At 42.5% G+C, this 25,933-nt stretch overlaps 1 protein-coding gene across 1 annotated transcript; it reads right to left on the bottom strand.

Annotated features, from left to right (window-relative positions):
- Nucleotides 1–5,879: 5,879 nt before the first annotated feature.
- On the bottom strand, nt 5,880–24,704 carry APOH (apolipoprotein H). Its single transcript, XM_050762477.1, has 8 exons — nt 24,577–24,704; nt 23,392–23,568; nt 21,396–21,492; nt 18,891–18,967; nt 15,902–16,090; nt 11,613–11,792; nt 8,634–8,831; nt 5,880–6,035 (listed from the first exon to the last, which is right to left on the bottom strand). Exons 1-8 carry the CDS (start codon nt 24,638–24,640, stop codon nt 5,980–5,982), a joined length of 1,038 nt encoding a protein of 345 aa, XP_050618434.1. The 5' UTR covers nt 24,641–24,704; the 3' UTR covers nt 5,880–5,979.
- Between the last annotated feature and the right edge of the window lie 1,229 nt (nt 24,705–25,933).

Here is a 25,933-nt window from a genome sequence, read left to right as displayed (position 1 = left end):
AGGATATTCACATAGTTGTGAAGTATCTCCCCATGAGATACTGATTAATTAATTACAAAGGACAATATAGTAAGATTACAATGTAGAAAGCTGGCAGACATCAGATTTCTAACCAAGTAATCATAGTTAACACTACCAATAGTAATGGCATAAATTGATATCATGTACTTCCTGATATGATGCTCTAAGAAGATTACAATCTCACTTCTCTTGTAATCCCGGCCACAATACAACTGAAATCTCATCATAAGGTAACATCAGACAAACCCAAATGATTGTCCTCTACTCTTTAAAAAATTAAGATTGTGAGGGGGCACAGTGTCTCAACCCTGTAATCCCAGCACTTTGAGAGGCCGAGGTGGGCAAATTGCTTGAGGTCAGGAGTTCAAGCCTGGCAAACATGGTGAAACCCTGCCTCAAAAAAAAAAATTGTTAAACAGGCATGGTCATGGGTACCTGTAATCTCAGCTACTTGGAAAGCTGAGGCAGGAGAAGTTGTAGTGAAGTGAGATCGTGCCACTGTACTCCAGCCTGGACAATAGAGCAAGACTCCATCTCAAAAAATATATATATATATATATAAAGATTGTAAGAAAGGAGGAAGAAAAATGGAGGAACTCTTCTTGATCTAAGAAAACTAAAAAGCAAGGCCATCTCATCTACAATGGAGAATTAGATGCCACTTGAGAAACAATTTCTAATATACTGGATGCTAGGCACCAAATGACTAGGCAGTTACAGCTGCCCATCACCAGCTATATTCTGTCACACCCACCAAGTCATAAGGTCAAATGTGCCTAGCAACAACCCATGATAAGATGGTAATGGATATACCCTGAAGCTACATGATCAGAGGGTCAAAACTGCACATCATCCATCACTGTTGTACTAATGACATTCCTAAGTGCACATCTATAGCCATATGACCCCATATGATCCCGTAGGACCAGCTTAGAGCAGAGGAAAAAGCCTGAGCTTGGTTCATGGATATGAAGGTCTATATGTGTGTGCAGGTAAACAAAAGGATGATAGCTACAATACAGCTTATTCAAAGAGCATCTTGAAAAACAGTGGTGAGAAAAAATCCTCCCCATGGGAAGAATTTTGGATGGTCATCTTCTTTGTGTAGAGAAAGAAGTAGCTTACGATTATAATATATATGAACTCATAGGCAGTAGCGTGATGGAGTCTGAGAGGTGAGAAGAAAGATGGGTAGATCAGGTACCAAGACGACTGGAGTAGAGGCATGTGAATGAATAAATGGAGTGGGCACAAAGTATGAAGATCTTAGATGCACATGTTAACTCCCACTAGCAAGGTACTACATAACCAGATAGAGAAAAAGACTCAGCCAGTTGACAGCATCTGGCCTCTATCACTGGCCGCCCCAGTGCTGGCATAATGGCCACATGACTGAAATGGCTATGGTAACAAGGATGGAGATAATTCATAGGCCCAACAGCATGGTCTCCTACTTACATAGATTGATCTGGATACTGTCTTGGTTGAATGTCCAACCTGGCAAGCAACAGAGACTAAAGACCAACGTTGAGCCTCCAAGATGACACCATCTCTCAAGCAGACCCACTGGCACGTAAGGTATCAAGGTGACTCCATTGGATCTACCTCTACTGAAGGAGCACAGATTCATTATGCTAGGAATCAATACTTATTTGGATATGCATTTGTTTTTCCTGCATCACCATCCGAGGACTTACGGAGTTCGAATCCACTGATACAGGATCCCAAATAACATTGCACCAGACCAGGTAACCCATTTTATAGTAAAGGTGGTATGACAATAGGCCCCTGACCACAGGACCAACTGATCACATTACCTACCAAATCATCCAGAAGCTGCCAGCTGACAGAACCTTGAAATGGCCTGTTGAAAGCATAATCAAAGCAGCAGCTTTGAGATATGATCCTCTATGATGAAGTATATACTTTAAATCAAATATCTTCATTGTCTCCCCAATAGGAACAATACATGGGTCTAGGAATCAAGGATTTGAAGCAGCAGTGGCCAAGTTACTATTTCTCCCCTTGACTCACTTGGGAACATTTATGCTTTATTCCACATCTGAACTCTATAAGTTTAAAAGGCCTTGTTTCCAAAAGGGAAACACTTCCACTAGGGGCACAGCAAGTCCCATTGAACTATAAACTACAGATGGTGCCTGGCTACTTTAGGTTCCTTTTGCCAAGGAACCTGCAAGCAAAGATCTCACCATCTTGGAAAGGGTCATTGGCCCTGATCATCAGGAGCAATGGGCTGCTGCCTCCTTAGTACTCCTTCATACAATTTTGATGATAAAAATCATAGAAACATCAGAAAGGCATAGAGTCCTTTCAGACCCCTCAAGGATGAAGGTCTTTGTCACACCACCAGAAAAGCCAGTGAGACCAACAGAAGAACCAGCCAAGGGTGAGGAGAATATGAAATGGATGGTGGTGGAGGAAGAAGATGAGTATCAGCTGCAGTTCGAAGGCCAACTGCAGCATTGGGTGTTGTAGTTTATCTTACTAACCTTACTCTACTGAGTTTCACCCAGGAAAAGAGGTCTATCAGAATCATGGAGGAGCTATTCTCAGAAAGCAGTGGATCAAGCAAAAAAAAAAAAAAAAGAAAAGAAAAAAAAGAGAGTATTGTCATGAGTACTATAGTGTGCCATCCAATTTTCCTTTAAGGTCTGAAGGGCAATGAATTGAGGGAAGTCACAGGTAAACAGTAAGGAATTGAGGTTCTCTTCCAATAGCCCAAAGGGAATTGAATCATGCCAACAACCTCTGAGTGAGCTTAGAAGCAAATCCTCCTCCACTTGAGCCTTCAGATAAGACTGCAGCCCCGGCCAACCCCTGACACTTCTGTAGAAAATCGATTGACTATAAATGTGTGAGTTTATTTTTGAACTGCATATTCTCTTACATTGGTCTATGCGTCTGTATTTGTGTCAGCTGATTTGATTACTACAGCTTTGTAGTATATTTTGAAGTTAGATGATGTGATGCCTCTAGCTTTGTTCTTTTCATTCAAGATCACTTTGGATATTCAGGGGCCTTTGTAGTTTCATACAAATTGTTTTTTCTATTTCTGTGAAAAATGTCATTGGAATTTTGATAGGGATTGCACTGAATCTGTAGATCACTTTGGGTAACAATGACATTTTAACAATATTAATTCTTCCAATCTATGAACATGAATATTATTCCATTTATTTGTGTCTTTTTAAATTCCTTTCATCAATATTTTATATTTTTCAACTACAAGTCTTTCACCTCCTTGGCTAAAATCGTAAGAGTGTGTGTGTGTGTATATATACATATTTGTAGCTATGTGAATGAGATTGTTTTCTTAATTTCTTTTTCAGATGGCTTGCTATTAGTGTATAGAAATGCTACTGATTTTGTGTGTTAATTTCATATTCTGGAACTTTACTGAATTTGCTTATTAGTTCCAACATATATTTTAAATTTAAAACACAATAAATGAATTATGAAGCATTTGCAACAAAAGGCGGGATAATACAAAAATATTCTCTCCCCTTTTTCAGAACCAATGCAGTGATCGTGTGTGGGGCAGAAGACATTCTAAATGTTTACTGCCCTCTTTCCATGTCTAGAGCTGTTAGGTAGGATAAGAGAGGCCTATTTTTAAATTAACATGCAACAAGTTAAAGAAAACAAAGCACAAAGCTTTGTGCTTTGAGAGGAGGAAACCAGAGCAGATGGTTTTTTGTTTGGCAAAAATCCCTAAATAGGGCTTTTGGTTTAGAAACGGGAAATACCACAGTCTCTCAAACTCCACCTTCAACACACACACACACACACACACACACAGAGAGAGAGAGAGAGAGTCTGAAGGAAAGAGTTGGGGAAGAAAACGTAAAATTGGGTTTGTTTGTTTGTTTGTTTGTTTGAGACAGAGTTTCGCTCTTGTCGCCCAGGCTAGAGTGCAATGGCGCCATTTTGACTCACTGCAACCTCCACCTCCCAGGTTCAAGCAATTCTCCTGCCTCAGCCACCCAAGTAGCTGGGGCTACAGGTGCCTGCCACCACGCCCAGCTAATTTTTTTGTACCTGCCTTGGCCTCCTAAAGTGCTGGGATTACAGGTGTGAGCCACCGCGCCCGGCTGTAAAATTGGTTTTTAAGGTTAAGTAAAGGGAATTTGGAGCTTTTCAATGAAAGCATAGAAGGAAGGGGAGCCACTCTGGTTTCTGTAAAAGGAGGAGGAGCAGAGAAGCATCTTGGAGAAAAGATTCAGTCCACATCACATGGAATTGGGTTAAGTTCTGAGAAAGAGGCATGGGTGGTAAATCCCATGGAGAACACAGATTGTGAAGTGATGGGTAGCACATAGTGCAGATGGCAAAGGGAAATAACTCCAGGACTTTTGTAAAAACAGGGACTAAAGAGTTGGAGCTGTAGCTGGAAAAAAGATGTGAAGTAACAGGGCTTCTTTTTTTAATGGGTGACATTACCATATATCTGTATGCTGATTGAAGTGTTCCAATAGAAAGGAAAAAATAAACATGGATGAGCATTAATTTCAGGAGTAAAATCCTTAAGTAGGAGAGAGAAAATGGGTCCTAGCACATAAAGAGAGGGTTTGTCCTTAGATGTTCATCCATTGTAACCTGACAGAAGGCAGATTCCGTGGTTGTCGACACCGGTAGAATGATGGATTTGGGAGTGGAAAGATAAAAAAAAAAAAAAAAAAAAAAGATCTTTTCTATTTTCTCAGTGAAATACGGAGCTAAATTATCAGCTAAGGATGAGGAGAAGGAAGGTAGCTTGAGGAAGGTTGAGAAGAGAAATAGCCACTTTAGAGAGTAAGGGAGTGAACAAATTAGAGAAATATAACAGGATTGTTGGGCAGAGTTAGAGGCCCATGTAAAGTTTGTGTTTATGAATTTAAAATGGGACCTATTGGCACGGTTGCGAGTTCCTCTTTTTCTTCTAGCCACATTCAACTCCTCAGGTGCAGGCATAAGGAAGGCCGATAGCGCCAGCGGTGTTTGGCCAGCAAACACTACCGAAGGAGAGAAGGGCAAGGGAGTTGAATATATGCAAAGGAGCAACGTCAATGATGGGCCATGGAATTGTAGTGGATACAGAAAAATTTTTTGGCACTATGTAAACCCAGCATCAAGGATGCAAATTCAGTCCTATTGACCTGGAAGTCCATGCTTACTTCTGTATGGCAAACTTGAAGATGCACAAGAACTATCTGGAAACTTTGTCATAAATGCAGAATTCTGGGTCATTCTTAACAATTCTGGGGCACAACACTTGTTCTTTGGAATAAGCAGATAGGTCATAGTAATGGGGTAGGGGGTCTGTGGCCCATTCTATGAAAAATATTGTATTAAAGGTGTTTTACACCTTTGAAAGTGCTTGAGAGTAGGATTTATTTACTTGTTTATTTATGTATTTATTGAGATGGAGTCTCACTCTATTGCCCAGGCTGGAATGTGGTGGCACAATCTCGGCTCACTGCAACCTCCACCTCCCAGGTTCAAGCAATTCTCCTGCCTCGGTCTCCTGAGTAGCTGGGATTACAGGCCCACGTTACCATGCCCAGCTAATTTTTGTATTTTCTGTAGAGACGGGGTTTCACCATGTTGCCCAGGCTGGTCTCGGACTCCTGACCTCAGGTGATCCGCCCACCTCCGCCTCCCAAAGTGCTGGGATTACAGGCGTGAGCCACCGCGCCCAGCCGAGAACAGGACTACACACAGGAAAAGTGGGATACCTAGACAATCGTTTATACTGTCAATTTCACAGCCATAAAATGATGATGTTCCAAATATTTGCATTTCTTAACCAGATGACATAACTAAAAGTACGCTACCGTGAAGAGTAACACTGCAATGGCTGAGGCAATAAATTCAGTAGCTTTATTTTTTAATTTCCATTAGGTTCCTTGGATGAACAAGATACAAGTGTGACATTTTATGTGGAATCTGAAAACCACTTTAGCATGGCTTTACATCGGATGCATCAGTTTTCCAAAAAGCCAGAGAACTGTGTTCTGTTGGGGGAGAAAAAGATAAACATTCTAAGAGAAACAATCATTTCCTAAATGTGGTAAATAGCTAAGCCAAACCAAATACATTTTACAAGTATATAGAATACATGTGATTACGTGAATGAAATCATTTAGTGTGAGGTTTAAGTGATGGGAGAAAACATTAGGGAAATGATAAGACCCTCATTTTCTTTTTCTTTTTCTTTTCTTTCTTTTTTTTTTTTAAGATAGAGTCTCGCCCTGTCGCCCAGGCTGGAGTGCAATGGCACAATCTCGGCTCACTGCAACCTCTGCCTCCCAGGTTCAAGCGATTCTCCTGTCTCAACCTCCTGAGTAGCTGGGACTACAGGCACATGCCACCACGCCTGGCTAATCTTTGTATTTTTAGTAGAGACCGGGTTTCACCATGTTGGCCAGGCTGGCCTCCTGACCTCAAGTGATCTGCCCGCCTCGGCCTCCCGAAGTGCTGGGATTACAGGTGTGAGCCACTGCACCCGGCCAAGACCCTCATTTTCAAGAGATAAAATTAAAGGTTCTATATACAGTGAAGACTTTTCTATAACAGTCAAGATTAAAGGGGAAAAAAACTGTATCAGCCCTTTATAGTACTGCATCTGTCTAAAGACCATAAGGGAGAAGACCCTGAAGAAATATATCAGTAAAGCTAAGACTTTTTCAATTATTCTTTTCTCGTATTTTTTCTACTGATTTTTATTTAAGCTTATTGTATTTTGCCATGTTTTGTATTTAACATCTTGCCGGGGCTCTGCTGTCTTTTGAACAACGGCAATTTATTCAGTGCATTTCTAACTATTTGTAATTAAAATTATGTTCCTCCATGTCATGCATATTTCTAATAATCAAACCAACCCCATGAGGTGGGTGTTTTTAATCAGTTATCGTTCCCTTCTCTCCCACTAGCTGAACACTTCTCAGACTCCTCTCTTCTTAGCTTTGTCTGCTCCCTACTGTCCTCTCCCAGCTGCTAAAACAAGATTGTCAATGTTTTTGAAAGATTTCTAAACCTAGAGCCAACAACAGCTTCAGCCTCTGGCTGGTTCTTACTTCCTGGCATCAAAGACATTTAAACCCTAAATCTGAAACCTTAAAAGGTTAGCAGCTCTAAATGCTGGCCATTACACACTTCTTTACCTCACACAAACCTGGTATCATCTTCCTTAAAATATTTTGCTCTAATGGACATTTTGCTCTAATGGATACTTTTCAAACTCTAGGAATTGCTGGAGAAAGGGGGATATATTAGATCTTTAGACCAATTATCACTGCCATGAGTTGTTTTGTAACTTGGGGTGAATTCTTTATAATGTGGGACCAAGATGAGGTAGATATTTTTATTATTCAATATTTGGTTCGTTACTATTCAAGCTCAACTTGGAATTACACAAGATGGCGTAATTCACCTCAGCATTCATTGAATAAAACCACAACCCTGAGTTTTACAGAAAAGAATTGGAAAAGAGGCTGGGCACGTAGCTCACGCCTGTAATTCCAGCACTTTGGGAGCCTGAGACAGGTGGATTGCTTGAGTTCAAGGGTTCAAAACCAGCCTTGGCAACATGGCGTAATCTCTTCTCTAATAAAAATATTAAAAAATAGCCGGACACGGTGGTGTGTGCATGTAATCCCAGCTACTCAGAAGGCTGAGGTGAAAGGATCACTTGAGCCCAGAAAGTCAAGGCTGCAATGAGATGTGATCACACCACTGCACTTCAGCCTGGGTGACGGTGAGACCCTGTCTCAATAATAATAATAATTTTAAAAAGGCCAGGCGCGGTTGCTCATGCTTGTAATCCCAGCACTTTGGGAGGCCGAGGCAGGCGAATCACGAGGTCAGGAAATCGAGACCATCCTGGCTAACAGGGTGAAACCCCGTCTCTACTAAAAATACAAAAAAATTAGCCGGGCATGCTGGCAGGTGCCTGTAGTCCCAGCTACTCAGGAGACTGAGGCAGGAGAATAGCGTGAACCCGGGAGGCAGAGCTTGCAGTGAGCAGAGATCGCACCACTGCACTCCAGCCTGGGCGACAGAGTGAGACCCCGTCTCAAAAAAAAAAAAAGAATTGGAAAGGAAAATTCAAGTGGGGACATCATCTGGAGCTCACTGCTTCATATCATTGTTTCTCCCTCTCACCCCTCTTTTTAAAAATCCAGTGGCCAAATTCATCTGTTTTTTGTTCATTTGTTTGTTTGTTTGTGTTTTTGTTTTGAGACAGAGTTTCATTGTATTGCCCAGGCTGGAGTGCAATGATGCGATCTTGGCTCACTGCAACCTCTGCCTCTCAGGTGCAAGCGTTTCTCCTGTCTCAGTCCCCTGAGTAGCTGGGATTACTGGTGCCCGGCACCACACCAACTAATTTTTGTATTTTTAATAGAGACAGGGTTTCACCATTTTGGCCAGGCTGCTCTCAAACTCCTGACCTCAGGTGATCCACCCCGCTCAGCCTCCCAAAGTGCTGGGATTACAGGCGTGAACCACCATGCCTGGCCTCATCTGGTTTTTGACAATCATTATATAACAAGGCTCTGATTATGATGAGGGGCAAGTGGGAGGCCTAGCTAAACATTCCAATGTAGACTTACCCTTGAAGCATTTGGGGACTTCAATAGTGCCGTCTATACACTGGGCATCCTCTGTATAGCTACACTTCTTTTCCTTATTTTTGCAGAAGAAAGAAACTTTATCACCATGCAGCATTCCATTCTTAAATTTTTCCTGAATCTTTACTCTCTCTCCTTGGTACACCACAGTGGCCTTTTTCACAGGTACTTTACAAGATGCTGAAAGAGAGAATACTTGTAATCAGGACTTAAGAGTTCAGGAAATCTTTCTGAAAGAGAGTTTAGCATTTGAAACAGTAGATGAGTACACCTACACAAATTGGTCAAGGCAAGAAAAATCCAAGAATGTACATAGTAAGTAATGGTAATATGATTGCTAATTGTAGTTCTCTATCAATAGAACCATTACTCACAGCTTCCAGGATGGCCTTCTCTTCCCCTACAGTAGCCACAGAAGGTCAGAACAGAAGCATCAGAGCCTTCATTTCAGTGGGAAAAAAAAACCAAAAAACTTCTAACAGATATTGACATTTCATGTAAGCCTACACTGCCCTCTCGGATTGCATTCATTAAGCAGGTGCATCTATCCACTAACCAGCCACTGCAAGTGTTGGCTGATAACAGCTCATAAATACGCTGAAAAATTGCCTTCAGCCATAGGGAAGCCACCTCTCCCTGGAAGTTGTGCAAACCACCCCCATCGCCACCCTCAGGGTCAGGGAAGGGAGCAGCTCAAAGCCAATGACTGACGAGGAAATATAAAAAACAGGTCCCTTGGCCGGGCGCGGTGCCTCTCGCCTGTAATCCCAGCACTTTGGGAGGCCGAGGCAGGCGGATCACAAGGTCAGCAGATCAAGACCATCCTGGCTAACATGGTGAAACCTCATCTCTACTAAAAATACAGAAAATTAGCCGGGCGAGGTGGCGGGCGCCTGTAGTCCCAGCTACTCGGCAGGCTGAGGCAGGAGAATGGCGTGAGCCCGGGGGGCGGAGCTTGCAGTGAGCAGAGATCCGGCCACAGCACTCCAGCCTGGGCGACAGAGCGGGACTCCGTCTCAAAAAAAACAGGTCCCCTTGGGTTTCAGTGGGATTAACTCAAGGGTGGAATTCACACTCCAGAGCTCAGTGGGATCAAACTGAACCTCATTTTAGCAGAGACCACAATTCTTCCTGGCTTGGCAGCATTAGCATCACCAGGGAACTTGGCATAAATGCAAATATTCAGGCCCCCTCCCAGATCTACCAAATCAGAAACTCTGAGAGTGGAGCTCAAAAATCCTGTGTTAAAACAAGCCTTCCAGGTGTTGCTGATCCACAGCAAAGTTTGAGAACCGGTGCCTTACCCTCTCAAATCTGCCTCACTCTTTCTTCTCCTGAGACACTCACTAAATCAACCGTATTCAAATCCCTGTCTCAGGCTCTGCTTCTATGGAACTATAACCTAAGATGCTAGTTATTTGTCATCTTGCCTGCTGCCCCAGAGTTCCTCTTTCTGCTTAAACTGTCCAGCCCATAGCGACCTGAGCAGAGTTCTAATGCTAGGCTGTTCTTTGCTTAAGCATGACACTAATGGGATCAAAGGTAGACACCTAACTCAAAAGGAACCAGCATCTCCAGGAAAAGATGCCAGTTGGTGATGAATCCTTTAACTGAGAGGGTCTGGTGTATATCAAGCCATGTTCAAGATGAATAAGCAGAGAGACAGAGATGGGAGAGGACATTGAGATATGGAAAAAGTAGGAATAGTTCCTGCCTTTCAGTTCCAATCTTCAAGAGTATCAGTTGTATTTCATTTCCTCATCTTCAATACCCACGTGATCGACTTGCCTGTTGCCTCCTTATAATATCCCCAATTTCCTTGAACTCGAATGTGTGGTTGGTTTTTGCAATGAGAAGAGCCTTGGCTAGGCAGAGCACAAAAAGAGGTGGGCGTGGTGGCTCACATCTGTAATCACTCGAACCTGGGAGGTGAAGGCTGCAGTGAACTGAGATTCCACCATTACACTCCAGCTAGGCAACAGAGTGAGACTCCGTCTCAAAAAAAAAAAAAAAAAAAAAAAAGAATCCATGTGTCTACAATAATACTAAAAAATGGTGGACAGAAGAAAAGCTCTTCTCTATAGAAGCTGAGGCAGGTCAGGAGTTCACCTGAGGTCAGGAGTTCAAAATCAGCCTGGCCAACATGGCAAAGCCCCGTCTCTATTAAAAATACAAAAATTAGCCAGGCGTGGTGGTGGGCACCTGTAATCCCAGCTACTCGGGAGGCCGAGGTAGGAGAATCGCTTGAACCTGGGAGGCAGAGGTTGCAGTGAGCCGAGATTGTGCCAATGCATTCCAGCCTGGGTGACAGAACAAGACTCCATCTCAAATAAATAAATAAATAAATAAAAGATGCTCAGAGGCAAAGACTTAAAAGCAAATAAAGAAAGCCCACATTGGCCGGGCGCAGTGGCTCAAGCCTGTAATCCCAGCACTTTGGGAGGCCGAGACGGGCGGATCACGAGGTCAGGAGATCGAAATCATCCTGGCTAACACGGTAAAACCCCGTCTCTACTAAAAAATACGAAAAACTAGCCAGGTGAGGTGTCGGGTGCCTGTAGTCCCAGCTACTCGGGAGGCTGAGGCAGGAGAATGGCATGAAACCGGGAGGCGGAGCTTGCAGTGAGCCGAGATTGCGCCACTGCACTCCAGGCTGGGTGACAGAGTGAGACTCCGTCTCAAAAAAAAAAAAAAAAAAAAAAAGAAAGAAAGCCCACACGATCTCCCACCATATCACCAATGCTTACAAAGGATCTGTTTATTTCATCCTGTTTAAAGTCAAGCATGCTTCCTAAGCATGAGGCTTCCCCAGGTACATGTGAGTCCTGAAGTCACCTGCCAGCAGTTTCCTAGCAAGTCTGAGCAACAAGTGGAAAAGTATTGGAACAAGAAAATAGCAAGTAAAGGTGACCCACTGTATCAATTCAGAGATCTTATAGGACCTTGCCTATATTTCCATACCTTTACAACTTGGCATGGCAGACCAGTTTCCCAGTTTGGTACATTCTATTTCTTCTGGGCCATCCAGGGAATATCCATCATGGCAGCCAAATGTGGCTTTATCCTTGTAATAAAGTACTGGTTTTGCAGGATAGTTCACAAATCCATTGTCTGGTCTTAATGGGAATGGGCATTTTACTTCTAAAACATTTATTCAATAAGACATATTAGTAATAAATAGTAGTGCTATCCAATAGTCATGAAATAGTCACATTCTTGTCTCTGTCACACCACTGAATCACTGGGTGTTCCTGCAACTGGAAGCAACTTATAGTTACCTTGTGCTTAATTCTGTCCCCATTCCTCTTATATTCATGGTACCCTGGATATTAAAAAAGAAACAACCACACTTTGAAAGTAAATTAATGAGACTTCACTAAGTTCTCCGGGTTTTCACATATAATCATAAGGTATTATTTACTGCAAACGTCATCTTTACACAGTCTAAGATGGTGGGTTTGAAAGAAGAAAAGCAAAGTCTATTTCTAACAAACCATAAAATTAAAATGTAAAGACTGAACCCTCCCCCCATACACACTTAGTACACCATTATTTGGCTTTAAAATAGTAAATCTTATTGTTATTCAATTCAGAGTATGCAAGAAGCCATCATGAAATATGTCAGAGAAAAATGGTGCTGCTTCCTGGCCTCCTTAAGATCTTCAACAGTAGAGGCCCAAACCCACATCCTTATGAGCTGCAGTGTGAGAAAAGCAAAGCTGGAGCCAGGAGCACAATATTCTCAGAGGTAGTTTAAGGAGGTAATTAAGCGTACAAACTCCAGAGTCAGACTGCTTGGCTCAATTTTGGTTCTGCCACACATTAAATAAAAAAGAATTCATGTGGCCAGGCACAGTGGCTCACTTCGGTAATCCCAGCACTTTGGGAGGCTGAGGTAGATGCATCACTTGAGGTCAGGAGTTAGAGACCAGCCTGGCCAACATGACAAAATTCCATCTCTACTAACAAAAATTAGCCGGGTGTGGTAGCATGCGCCTGTAATCCCAGCTACTCAGGAGGCTGAGGCAGGAGAATCACTCAAACCCTGGGGGTGAAGGTTGCAGTGAGCTGAGATTGCACCATTACACTCCAGCCTGGGCAACAGAGTGAGACTCAAAAAAAGAAAAAAAAAAAGAATCCATGTGTCTATAATAATACTAAAAAATGGTGGATGGAGGGAAAGCTCTTCTCTATAGAGGGAAGCCAGTGAATAAATGTAGAAGGAAAGATAGAATTAGAAAGTCACCATTTTCAGCCACCAATGTCATAATTGACAGATTCAAGGATCACCGTTGGATTCTACGATGACTGCCCAACAGTGGATATTCGCATGGTTTCAAAGCATCACCCACAGGTTGCTTACTAATTCCAAGGAAAAAGCAGTGCCTTTACCAAAAGATGATCTAGGACACCTCACCTAAGGATCAAGCTAAGCATGGCCAATGGTGAAACAGCTGACACTATGTGCCTCCTGATGTCCTGATGCGACAGAATGTATTCTTTTTTTTTTCTTTTTTTTTTTGAGATGGAGTCACACTCTGTCACCCAGGCTGGAGTGCAGTGGCACAATCTCAGCTCACTGCAACCTCCGCCTCCTGGGTTCCAGTGATTCCCCTGCCTCAGCATCTTGAGCAGCTGGGATTACAGGCGCCCGCCACCACGCCCGGCTAATTTTTCTATTTTTAGTACAGACAGGGAGGGTTTCACCATATTGGCCAGGCTGGTCTCGAACTCCTGACCCCGTGATCCACCTGACCTGCCTCGGCCTCCCAAAGTACAGAATGTATTCTTTTTTTTTTTTTTTTTTTTTTTTTGAGACGGAGTCTTGCTCTGTCGCCCAGGCTGGAGTGCAGTGGCCGGATCTCAGCTCACTGCAAGCTCCGCCTCCCGGGTTCACGCCATTCTCCTGCCTCAGCCTCCCGAGTAGCTGGGACTACAGGCGCCCACCACCTCGCCCGGCTAGTTTGTATTTTTTTAGTAGAGACGGGGTTTCACCATATTTGCCAGGATGGTCTCGATCTCCCGACCTCGTGATCCGCCCGTCTCGGCCTCCCAAAGTGCTGGGATTACAGGCTTGAGCCACCGCGCCCGGCCTCAGAATGTATTCTTAACAATAATATTTAACATGAATCTAATCATGAGGTAATAACCAATCAAGTTCACATTACAGAACATTCTAAAAGACAACTAGCCTGTACTCTTCAAAAATGTCAATGAAAGACAACAAAAGACACAAGGGCTTATTCTTAATTACAGAAGACTAGGCTCACACCTGTAATCCCAGCAGTTTGGGAGTCCAAGGCGGGTGGATCATTTTAGTTCAGGATTTTGAGACCAGCCTGGCCAACATGGTGAAACCCATCTCTACGAAAAATAAAAAAATTAGCCGGGCGTGATGGCAGGCACCTATAATCCCAGCTACGTGGGAGGCTGAGGCAGGAGAATTGCTCGAACCTGGAAAGTAGAGGTTGCAGTGAGCCGAAATCGCACCACTGCACTCCAGCCTGGGTGACAGAGCGAGACAGCATTTCAAAATAATAATAATTATTATTATAGGAGACTAGAGAGACATGACAACTAAAGATGTGATTCTTGATTAGATCCTGCATAAAACAAAATTCATGTATAAGAGATACTTCTGGGTCAACTGGGAAAATTTGCATCTGAGATAAATGTTGCATGATATTGTTGTTAATTGTTTATGTTATCAGAATTGTTTGGATTATTATTGTTAATAATCCAAAACATATTAAGTGATGATATAAAATGTCCTTGTTCTTAGTATATTCATGCTGAAGTCTTTATGGGCAAGTGTCATAATATATACAACTTATTTTCAGATGATGCAAGAAATAAAAAGGATCTTTCTTTTTTATTTATTTATTTATTTATTTATTGTTTTAAGGAGCAGAGAGTTTAATAGGCAAGAAAGAAGGCAGAAGCTCCCCTTTACAGAGACAGAGGGTGGAGGGGCTCCAAACCCAAGACAGGAGACCCCCCAATAAAAAGGATCTTTCTATGGAGAAACAGAGAGAAAAATGTCACAACATATTAACAGTTGATACGTCTAGGTGAAATACTGAAAAAAAAAAAAAAAAGGAACCTACTTTTTAGGATTTGGGAGAATAAAGTCAGATGACACGTATGTAGCAGGAGACCAGTGCCTGGCCCATAGTTGAGTGCCCAGAAGGGTGCAAGTTACTACTGTTGTTGGTAGCTTCTCCATGCTGAAAATCACTTATGTTTTGACTCATTCACTGGATATCTGTAATATCTACCACTGGATAAGTTAACAGTCATGAGAATAACTCTTGGCCGGGAGCAGGGGTTCACACCCGTAATCCCAGCACTTTGAGGGGCCAACACAGGCAGATCACTTGAGGTCAGGCATTTCAGACCAGCCTGATGATCAGGGTGAAACTCCATCTCTACTAAAAATACAAAAATTAGCCGGGAGTGGTGGCGGGCACCTGTAGTCCCAGCTACTCGGGAGGCTGAGGCATGAGAATCACTTGAACCTAGGAGGTGGAGGTCGCAGTGAGCCAAAATTGCCCCACTACACTCCAGCCTGGGTGACAGAGTGAGACTCTATCTCAAAAATAAACAAAACAAAACAAACAACCAAAAAAAACTCTTTGTGCACATGATAAACTCTGTAATTTATCTGTTATGCAACTGACAAACTTAAAGATAGTAATGACAGGTCAAGTTAAAGGAGAAAGAATTTCCATAATTTCTTAAAAATCAAATATGTCTGTGATTCTTAAACTTGAGTAGAGATTTTTAAAATGTATAACAATCAGACTGCAACCCAGGCATTACCTTCATCTCTTAGGACTCTCCAATTTAACCCACGAACTTCACCCAGAAAAGAACTTTACCAGACTCGCTGAAATGTTCAGCTGTCCACGGAGACATCCTGCCTTTCGTGCCTCCCCCATGTGAGGTATGCCTTCTCCTCATTCTCTACTCCTCCTCCAAGGCCTATTTCAAAGGTCACCACCTATGGGAAGCTGTCCCAGGCAGCTCCAGACAGTTAACTGCATTATTTGTAATTCCCTTGGGTCAGAAGCCAGGTCTCATTCACCTGGAATCCCCAGTGCCCAGCACACTGCCTGGCATATGGTAGATGCTCAACAAACAGCCGTTGAATGAGTTAATTGGAAACATTCCATGAGAGTCAGAATTTTCAATACCTTTCACAAATGGGATCTTGCCCTACCATACATATTTTGTCTTATTGCACTTACCCCTGCATTCTGGTAATTTAGTCCAATTTCCATGGGTTGTGCAGGTAATTGTATCATTTCCAAACATCGCATGTTGTGGCAAACATTCAAAAACTGCTGTGTCCTGATAGAACGAATTGTTTCCAGCTGATGGCTTATAAACACGAAGTGTTGCAAACATAGGTACGGATGGTGGAGGGCAGGTGATGGCTAGGAAAAGAAAGAACTATCATTTCTATGAAAATAGTTAAGGCTTTTAAATATACTCTTTCCATAAAGAAAAAAAAAAACTCTAAGGATAAACTTAAGAAAATGCAAACTGATCAAATTACCAGGGTAAAAATAGTCAATTGTGGATGTGTAATAGGAAAACATGACCTGCCAGGCACGGCAGCTCACGCCTTTAATCCCAACACTTTGGGAGGCTGAGGCGGGCAGATCACTTGAGGTCAGGAATTTCAGACCAGCCTGGCCAACATGGTGAAACCTTGCCTCTACCAGAAATACAAAAATGAGCCAGGCATGGAGGTGTGTGCCTGTGGTCCCAGCTACTCCAGAGGCTGAGGCAGGAGAATCACTTGAACCTGGGAGGCTGAGGTTGCAGTGAGCCAAAATCGCACCACTGCACTCCAGCCTGGGAAACAAAGAGAGACTCTGTCTCAGAAAAAAAGAAAGAAAGAAAGAAAAATAAAGAAAAAAGAAAAGAAAATATGACCCTCAAATCAGATGTCCAAACCAGTCAAAACACCAAAAAATTAAGGAAATTTAAGTCTTGCCACCAATAATTTGCCTTTTGCAACAACGCAATGGTTAGGTTTTATAAAATCTTTTATTCAAATACTACCTTGGAAGATGCTTCTGGAAGGCAGAATTTGTCCCTCAGTGCTGAGGGACCATCCTAAAATAATGGCTGATGACAGCAACTTTGTACATAGTTGTTTGGGAATGAATTCCATTACCAGTTCAGTCTGTTTCTCTTGAATACCTCCCTGCTTTTGGACTCTTGGTATGGATGGAGCTTACCCAAGTAGCTTCAGGAACCCAGAGAGATAGTAGTGGCTTGTCACCCTGACCTGAGTACTATGGAGCTTCAGCAAGTTATACTAGCATGAAAGAAGATGTTTTGACCAAACATATTTTGGTGTTGACCAAAATATGATTTACTTTGAATTCTCTGGATCCCTGCTGCTCAAAGTGTGGTCCAGGGGCTAGCAGCACGGGCATAGCCTGGGAAGATAACTTGTTGGAAATACAGAAGCTCAGACCCCACCACAGGTGCCTGAATCAGAATCTATATTTTAACAAGATGCCCAGAAGATTCATATGTACATTCAAGTATGAGAAATACTCATTTAAATTAGATTAAAGCTAAAGTAGTCTTTCTCTCTATAACCCTTTTGGAAAGTTAGTTTATGGCTAGGCACCGTGGCTCACGCCTGTCATCCAGAGCTCTGAGAGGCTGAGGCAGGAAGGTTGCTTGAAACCCAGAGTTCAAGACCAGTCTGGGCAACAAAGCAAGACCCTGTTTCCACAAAAATTTTTTTAAATTAGCCAGATCTGGTGGTGCTCATCTACAATTTCAGCTGCTCAGGAGACTGAAAGGATCACTTGGCCCCAGGAGTTCGAAGTTACAGTGAGCTGTGATCACACAACTGCACTCCAGCCTGGGCAACTGAGCAAGACCCTGTCTCTAAATAAAGAAGCAAATTTACATAATCAGTATAAATCTGTTTTAAATGAAAACTATAGGAACCATGGTGATTCCTATTGCTGAGTGAAAATTTTTACTTAATGTATCCCTTAAAAACTTTCGTTTTTGTTTGTTCAGGTTTTCGTAAACAATTATTTATTTGAAATTGCTTTACTTTCCACTTGTTTTTTTTTTTTTTTTTTTTTTTGGAGGAGGAGGAGTTGTTTCACTCTTGTTTCCCAGGCTGGAGTGCAATGGCGCGATCTGGGTTCACCACCACAACCTCTGCCTTCTGGGTTCAAGTGATTCTCTTGCCTCAGCCTCCCAACTGGCTGGGATTACAGGCATGTGCCACCACGCCCAGTTAATTTTATATTTTTTAGTAGAGACAGAGTATCTCCATGTTGGTCAGGCTGGTCTTGAACTCCTGACCTCAGGTGATCCACCCTCCTCGAACTCCCAAAGTGCTGGGATTACAGGCATGAGCCACTGCACCCAGCCTCCACTTGCTTTTGCTAAGGACAGACGTACTGACATGTTGAAGAACTATAACTAGTATTGTAATGCCTGGGTCTCCTGGTCAAAGATGTATAAATCACAAGTTGGGGAACATAAGAATGTCCTTCCCTACATAAGCAAAGCCCAGAGATGACTCTGACAGCTTGGCTGAGGGTCCTCTGAAAAAACATCACTGCTTTTTAGAAGAATGCCAGTCAGCTCCTAGAATGCAAGCCCCTTTGATGGGCTCTTAGCTTACTGTGAGGGTGACTTTCCTCTGCGTCTCGCTTGTCACTAGGCTTACTCTCTGAAGGCAGAGCTCTCTCCTTTGTCCTTGCAGCCTCAGTGCTAACAAGAGGATCCAGCATACAGTAGATCCTCAATTCATGTTTACTGAATAAGTGAATAAATGAATGAAGTTCCAGAGTGGGAGGAAGATGTTTGTTTGATCTCACTGTTTGCAGAAGTTCCCTTAGTTAAGTGGTGACAGTCCCTGATAGACCAATGCCACACATATCCAAGCCTCTTCCAAAGCACTATGAGAGCATTGGAGTCAACACACCCAGCAAAAACTGGCTTGGATAGAGTAATGACCACCAGGTAGAGAATACAGAATGTGTTTATGCGTAAAATGCTTCCCTTCTGTCATTCCAAAGTGGTTGTTTCATCTTCTACAGCAAGATACCAGGACGAATATCCCCCACAAGGGTGACCATTCATCTCATTGAGCTGCGACTGAAGAGGCTGCAGATGTGAGACTTTCAGTGCTAAAACCAGGAAGGTTCTGGGCAAACCAGCTGATCACCCTCCCCATAGACTTACGAGCACAGACAGGAATCCCTGGGCTCCATTGTCCTTCCTCAGTGCACTTGGCAGAATTAGCGCCATTCAGATAAAACCTGCAAAAGGAAAATTCAATCTATCAAGGAGTAAAATAATCCATCACTGACTTCTCAAATATCTTCTCCATTGAGCATTGCTTCATATTAATGCTATTGACTTCTTTTCCATTGTGTAATGCTCTCTTCCTGACGACCTTAGCACTCATCTATGGCTCATGGAGTCTCCCAACCAATGATGCAGGTGAATCACTACAGGGTTCCACAGCTGGTGAGTGGAGAAGCCAAATCCCTAAGTCCCTCATCTTTAGAGAGTTGGCCAAGATTACTGCTTCTTATATAAAGCAAAGAACCATCTCTTTTTCAGGATGACAAAAGTGAACCAAACTGAGTAATCTTCACTGTTCATTTTCTTACAGTCTACTGACACCAGTGAATAAAAACAATGTAGTCTATTTGCAATGAAAATATAACATTCTGACTGGGTACTTTGGCTGATGCCTGTAATCCCAGCACTTTGGGAGGCCAAGATGGGCGGATCACTTGAGCCCAAGAGTTTGAGTCTGGGCAATGTGGCAAAGCCCCAGTTTCTACAAAAGTCACCAGGTCATGGTGGTGTGTGCCTATAGTCCCAGCTACTCGAGAGGTAGAGGTAGAAGGAAGGATTCAAAGGATTCAACCCAGGAGGTCAAGGCTGCAGTGAGCCATGGTTATGCAACTGCACTCTATCTAGCCTGAGCGACAGAGCAAGATCCTGTTAAAAAAAAAAAAAAAAAAAAGGAAGGAAGGAAGAAGGAAGGAAGGAAGGAAGGAAGGAAAGAAAGAGAGAGAGAGAGAAAGAAAGAAAGAAAGAAAGAAAGAAAGAAAGAAAGAAAGAAAGAAAGAAAGAAAGAAAGAAAGAAAGGAAGGAAGGAAGGAAGGAAGGAAGGAAGGAAGGAAGGAAGGAAGGAAGGAAGGAAGGAAGGAAGGAAAGGGAAAGAAAGTGAGAAAGGTGGAAGGAAGGAAGGAAAGAAGGGAGGGAGGAAGGAAGGAAGAAAGGGAAAGAAAGTAAGGAAAGAAAGGTGGAAGGAAGGAAGAAAGGAAGGAAGGAAGGAGGGAAAGAGGGAAGGAAGAAAGGAGGGAAGGGAAAAAGAGGCAGGATGCCGTGGTGGCTCACACTTGTAATCCCAGCACTTTGGGAGTGTGAGGTGAGTGGATCACAAGGTCAGGAGTTCTAGACCAGCCTGGCAAAGATGGTGAAACCCCGTCTCTACTAAAAATACAAAAATTAGCTGGGTGTGGTGGTGGACGCCTATAATCCCAGCTACTGGGGAGGCTGAGGCAGGAGAATTGCTTGAACCCAGCAGGCAGAGGTTGCAGTGAGCCAAGATCGAGCCACTGCATTCCAGCCTGGGCGACAGAGCAAAAAGAAAGGAAAAAAGAGGAGAAAGAAAAAGAGAGAAAGAGAGAAAGAGAGGAAGAGAGGAAGAGAGGAAGAGAGAAAGAAAGAGAGAGAAAGAGAGAAAGAGAGAGAGAGAGAGGGAGGGAGGGAGGGAGGGGGAGAGAGAGAGACAGAAAGAAAGAAAAAGAAAGAAAGAAAGAAAGAAAGAAAGAAAGAAAGAAAGAAAGAAAGAAAGAAAGAAAGAAAGAAAGAAAGAAAGAAAGAAAGAAAGAAAAAGAAAATGTAACATTCTGTCTTTGAAGCCAGTTTTTTAAAGTCATTTGTTACCAGACCCATTGGTAAACTGGTGTTTCAGATGAAAGGTGTGTATTTCTCTCTCATATGTAGTATTCCTTAACCTCCAATCCCAGTAGAAACTTACCCTAATGGACAGCCAATGCGCTCTCAATAATGTCACAGGGGTGCCTTTGCTCCCTACGAGTCTGTGTCCACCGTACGTGATTGCCTCCTTTTGCTCCCAGATGAGTCTGTAATCCCAGCATTTTGGGAGGCCGAGATGGGTGGATCACTTGAGCCCAAGAGTTTGAGTCTGGGCAATGTGGCAAAGCCCCCAGTGTGTCAAAACCACCATAAGTGATTGCTTCCTGGGGATGTGGTACTGCATTGCATTCTCCATCGTCACACTCCCAACCTTCTCCATAGAATTCTCTTCTATAGACTGTCAGGTTGGTCAATCAAATTAGCCTCATAACTAAAGCCCATGTCTCATTCCTAAAGTATTTTAACCCTATCCAAGATTTGGCCCAGAGATCATATGGAATTATCATCCAGATTCAATTATTTTAATGTACCTCCTCTGATAGGTAATTAATCAGGAACAGAAGAATCAGATACAGTGGTGACTACGTATTTCATTAGTCGTTATGTTCTCTAATCCTTACCCCACCCTCAACGCTACTGATATTAAAAGCAGGACTAAAATCGATTTGCATGTGGCAAGTCCAACCTAAAGGCTGAAAACAAAATATGGACCAGTCCTGATGTTTAGCTTAAGGATATAAAAATGCGCTCAGTCTGTTAACTGCTTAGTTCCATGAAAATTCTTACCCAGTATTACAAGAAAAATTGATGGTGTTGGGATATTCAAAAGTTGTATAGCGTACTGCTCCATTTTCTAAGATTCCAGCAAAAGGACATACTCTGGCTGTGATATAAAGATTTTTAAAATGTTACTTTTGTTTGGGTTAAAAAAAAATAAAACAGGTAAATTTCTATTTATAAAATTTTTCATTAAATAAATCATATAAATTCATTTTCATCCTTTGGTTCAATAACTTTGCTGGTAACTATTCTAAGAAAGCAATTCAATATAAGACAAGTGATTTACGTGCCAAAGTGTTCATTACACTGTTTCTCCTAATAACGAAATTTGGATGGGCGGGGAGCAGTGGCTCACACCTGTAATCCCGGCACTTTGGGAGGCGGAGGAGGGTGGATCACTTGAGGTCAGGAATTTGAGACCAGCCTGGCCAACACGGTGAAACTCCGTCTCTACTAAAAATACAAAAGTTAGCCAGGCGTGATGGTGGGCACCTGTAGTCCCAGCTACTCTGGAGGCTGAGGCAGAAGAATAACTTGAACCCAGGAGGCAGAGGTTGCAGTGAGCCAAGATGGCACCACTCCACTGGGCAACACAGTGAGACTCCATCTCCAAAAAAAAAAAAATTGGACAGTCTAAGGGTTCACTATCAGGGGACTGTTTTAATTAATCACGGCAAATCAACAGTTGAACTATTATGTAGCCAATAAAATATGAATTGTGAAATTTGTGGAGATATAATTTTTATGATATGCTGATGAAAATAGAAAAATACAAAATTGTATTACTCTCTGCAAAAATGCAAAAATATACGCATGGAAAATTTTTTAAAAATTAAATTGTAAGTGTTCCAGAGTTATAGCTGATTTTTTTTTTTTTTTTTAACAGAGTCTCACTCTGTTGCCCAGGCTGGAGTGTAGTGGCACAATCTTGGCCCACTACCACCTCTGCCTCCCAGGTTCAAGTGATTCTTCTGCTTCAGCCTCACGATTAGCCGGGACTACAGGCATGTGCCACCATGTCCAGCTAATTTTTGTATTTTTAGTAGAGACGGGGTTTCACCATGTTAGCCAGGCTGGTCTTGAACTCCTGACATCAGGTGCTCCACCCACCTCAGCCTCCCAAAGTGCTGGGATTACAGGCATGAGCCACCGCACCTGGCCCTGACTTAAAGAAAAATTTATCCTAATGATGTTAAAGTGGCTTTTTATTAAAAATTATGTTTAGACTCTTTAAACAAATAGCATAGTAAAATCAACTTGCATGAAGATGCATAACTTTGACAAAGGTCCTGTTCGTATAACCAAAATCACCAGAGCCCAGATAGGTCCATACATCTATTTTTACTGCTTAACTTCTACATATAATTGAATTTACCATAAATTCAATCTGGTTGATTGCATGATACTTAACTGTAAAGAATAATGCTAGCATGATATCATAGAACCATGTTCTGAGAAATAAATAAAAGCAACCATTTACAATAAAGCCATAGTGAGATTTATATGTTTTACATTATATTATTGATGTAATTTAACATACTTTCTTGTATTTTATTACAATATGATATATACATAATGTAGATGAAATTTGTATTCATTTCAGTAACTATTAAGTCTGCTTTCATTTTCAGGTGAAGTCCAAAGATATGAGGATTCCCCAAATTTTGTTTTTCCAAATGTCTCTTTGGCATCAGTTGACGTTTCAAAGCCTCTCCACCAGTCTTTTAACTTCTGTAGTGTTTCTCCTTTTGTCACACCAGATCTCATTTTTAAACCTCCCCTAGTTCCAGGCAATGATCTTCTCCTCTTCTATCAATAGCACCTATTACCCTTACTCTCTTTGCACAGAGAAACTCCCCAAGACCGTCTCATTTCTCTCCAACCTGCCTTTCTACAACGTCTACTGGCCCTCTGCACTCTGAGCACGATGAGGTAGCTTATTCCCCCAAAATACCCAGAATCCAAATGAGGGGAGAGAATGTGAGAGAAGGTGCTGACTTACGTGTACATTTCAGAGTGTTGATGGGCCACATTCCTGTGAGAGGGCAGATAAACCGTCTCATCCCTCCCCGGGACACATAGCCCGGCTTGCAGGAATACGTAATCTCCTCTCCTGGCTCATAGAATGTTTTTAATGGGACCACTATGGAAAAGGGTAAATCATCTGGCTTGGGACAGGCTGAAAGAGGACACAAAGCAGATGGTTAACAAATCTCTATTTGCATTTTAAAGTTCAGCTAAGCCCACAAATGAAAAATGTGTGCACTGTTACCAATTATAAGTATACCGAGTTCCACGCCAAATACCTCATATACACTATCTCATCTAATCCCCTCAACAACCATTTGAAGGAGGTATTATAATTACCCCCATTTTACAAGTCAGTATGCTGAGGCTTAAGTTGGCTACATATCTTACAGAGGAGCTTTACACATAGCAATATTAAAGAATCAGTTTCAATCCAGTCTCTCCAGCACCCACTCTAAAGAGAATTTAGTTATCAGCCGGGTGCGGTGGCTCACACCTGTAATCCCAGCACTTTGGGAGGCCGAGGCAGGTGGATCACGAGGTCAGGAGATCAAGACGATCCTGGCTAACACGGTGAAACCCCGTCTCCACTAAAAATACAAAAATTAGCCGGGCATCATGGCGGGCGCCTGCAGTCCCAGCTACTCGGGAGGCTGAGGCAGGAGAATGGCGGGAACCCGGGAGGCGGAGCTTGCAGTGAGCCGAGATCGCGCCACTGCACTCCAGCCTGCGTGACAGAGCGAGACTCCGTCTCAAAAAAAAAAGAAAAAAAAAAAAAAGAATTTAGTTATTGTTATTATTATTATTTTAGACTGAGTTTCACTCTTGTTGCCCAGGCTGGAGTGCAATGGCGGGACCTCGGCTCACTGCAACTTCCGCCTTCCGGGTTCAAGCGATTCTCCCGCCTCAGACTCCCGAGTAGCTGGGACTACAGGCGCCCACCATGATGCCCAGCTAATTTTTGTGTTTTTAGTAGAGACGGTGTTTCACCATGGCCAGGCTCATCCTGACCTCAGGTGATCCACCCGCCTTGGCCTCCCAAAGTGCTGAGATTACAGGCGTGAGCAACCACGCCCGGCCTAGTTATCATTATTGACCCCTGACATATACTAGGGGATTGGATATATTAATTATTTTTTTAAAAGCAAAAAGTACTTACTCCGTCCTGCAATAGCAACATGGCAGAGAAAACTCGAGAACAAGATGAGCACTGGAGAAATCATTGTGGATGATTCACACTGGTACCACCGAAGTGGTTTTCCTCTGCTAAAAAGACAGAGCCAAATATGAAAGCGCTTAAACATTAACCATTTTCTGGTGTACTTTTATCTTTGTAAATAGAAGATAAAGTAGCATGATTTGAATGGAACTCTGAGACCCACATTCTTTAATCATTTACTCTCCCTTTGCGTGGCTCTGTTATGAAATCTTTGGGAGATGGTTTCTGTCTTCATAACGTTTTCGTTAATGGCACAAAACAGTTCATTATCGCTTTTGACAGAAACTTGGTGTTTCCTGGGTTGCCTGGACTTCTCATTGTCCATCTTTTGTTTTGTGTATGTTGTAGTTGGAACACCAAAAGATCGAAGCTCCTGTTTCACTCACAGCCTTGGCACATAAACTTTGGACAAACACCTACTCTCCATTCTCTGTCTCCACCTCTCTAAAATGATGTTCCAGTTTTCAGATGTATAATTATAAAGAACGTCTTCAGGAGGCACTTACAACTTTCATTCCCTAAAAACTGAGTTCAACATCCTCTCTCACAAGCTCCTGTAGCTCCAGTTAGGACCTTAGAGCTATCCTTGAATTCTCTATCTTCTCTCACGTCAAATCAACACAAAGTCCTGCTCATCCATTCTTAATATGTCTTGGATCTGTCTAGACAGGTTTCTAGATCTGTTTCAGGAATTAGAACGTTGATATGAAATTAACAACTTGGGACTCAAAGAAGAAAAAAAACTTGAGTAGGATAAGAGAATGGGCCAATGCTGATGTTGTTGCTTGAGAGGGTTCGGGAAGGGGGTTGTCTCTGATTCCCTAGTTCTCTTCTACATCGTTTGCTCTAAAAAAAAATGGATATATAAATGGACAATAGCCAGGCCATATGTGAAAATAGATCTCTGACCCACACATCTGTAGCAACGAGTCTAGAAAGTCAAACCCACAACCTCTATACCAGTTGGCCCAACTTAAGGCCAACCAGAGAAATCCAAACATATTTCTCTAACCAATCACATGGACATTCCACTTCTAGTTAGTTTCCCTCCATCCTCCCCATACTGGAGCACACCCGAAGCCTTTCCTTTTTTCTGTTATAAAGCTTTCCCACTCCTCTGCCTGACTTTGAGTCTCTGCCAAACACAACTGTTAATGACTGCCTCCCTTGCTGTAGCAAGCTCTGAATAAATAACCTCTGCTTGCTGTCATTTGGGTGATCTTGGTTGATATCCATAGGTCTAAAGTTCTCTGAGACACATCAGCTTGAGAAATCTCCATCTGTCAGGCAGATGATT

Source organism: Macaca thibetana, chromosome 16 (assembly GCF_024542745.1).
Source record: "Macaca thibetana thibetana isolate TM-01 chromosome 16, ASM2454274v1, whole genome shotgun sequence".
Lineage (NCBI taxonomy): Eukaryota > Metazoa > Chordata > Mammalia > Primates > Cercopithecidae > Macaca > Macaca thibetana.
This window is presented reverse-complemented; position numbering and strand designations above follow the sequence as displayed.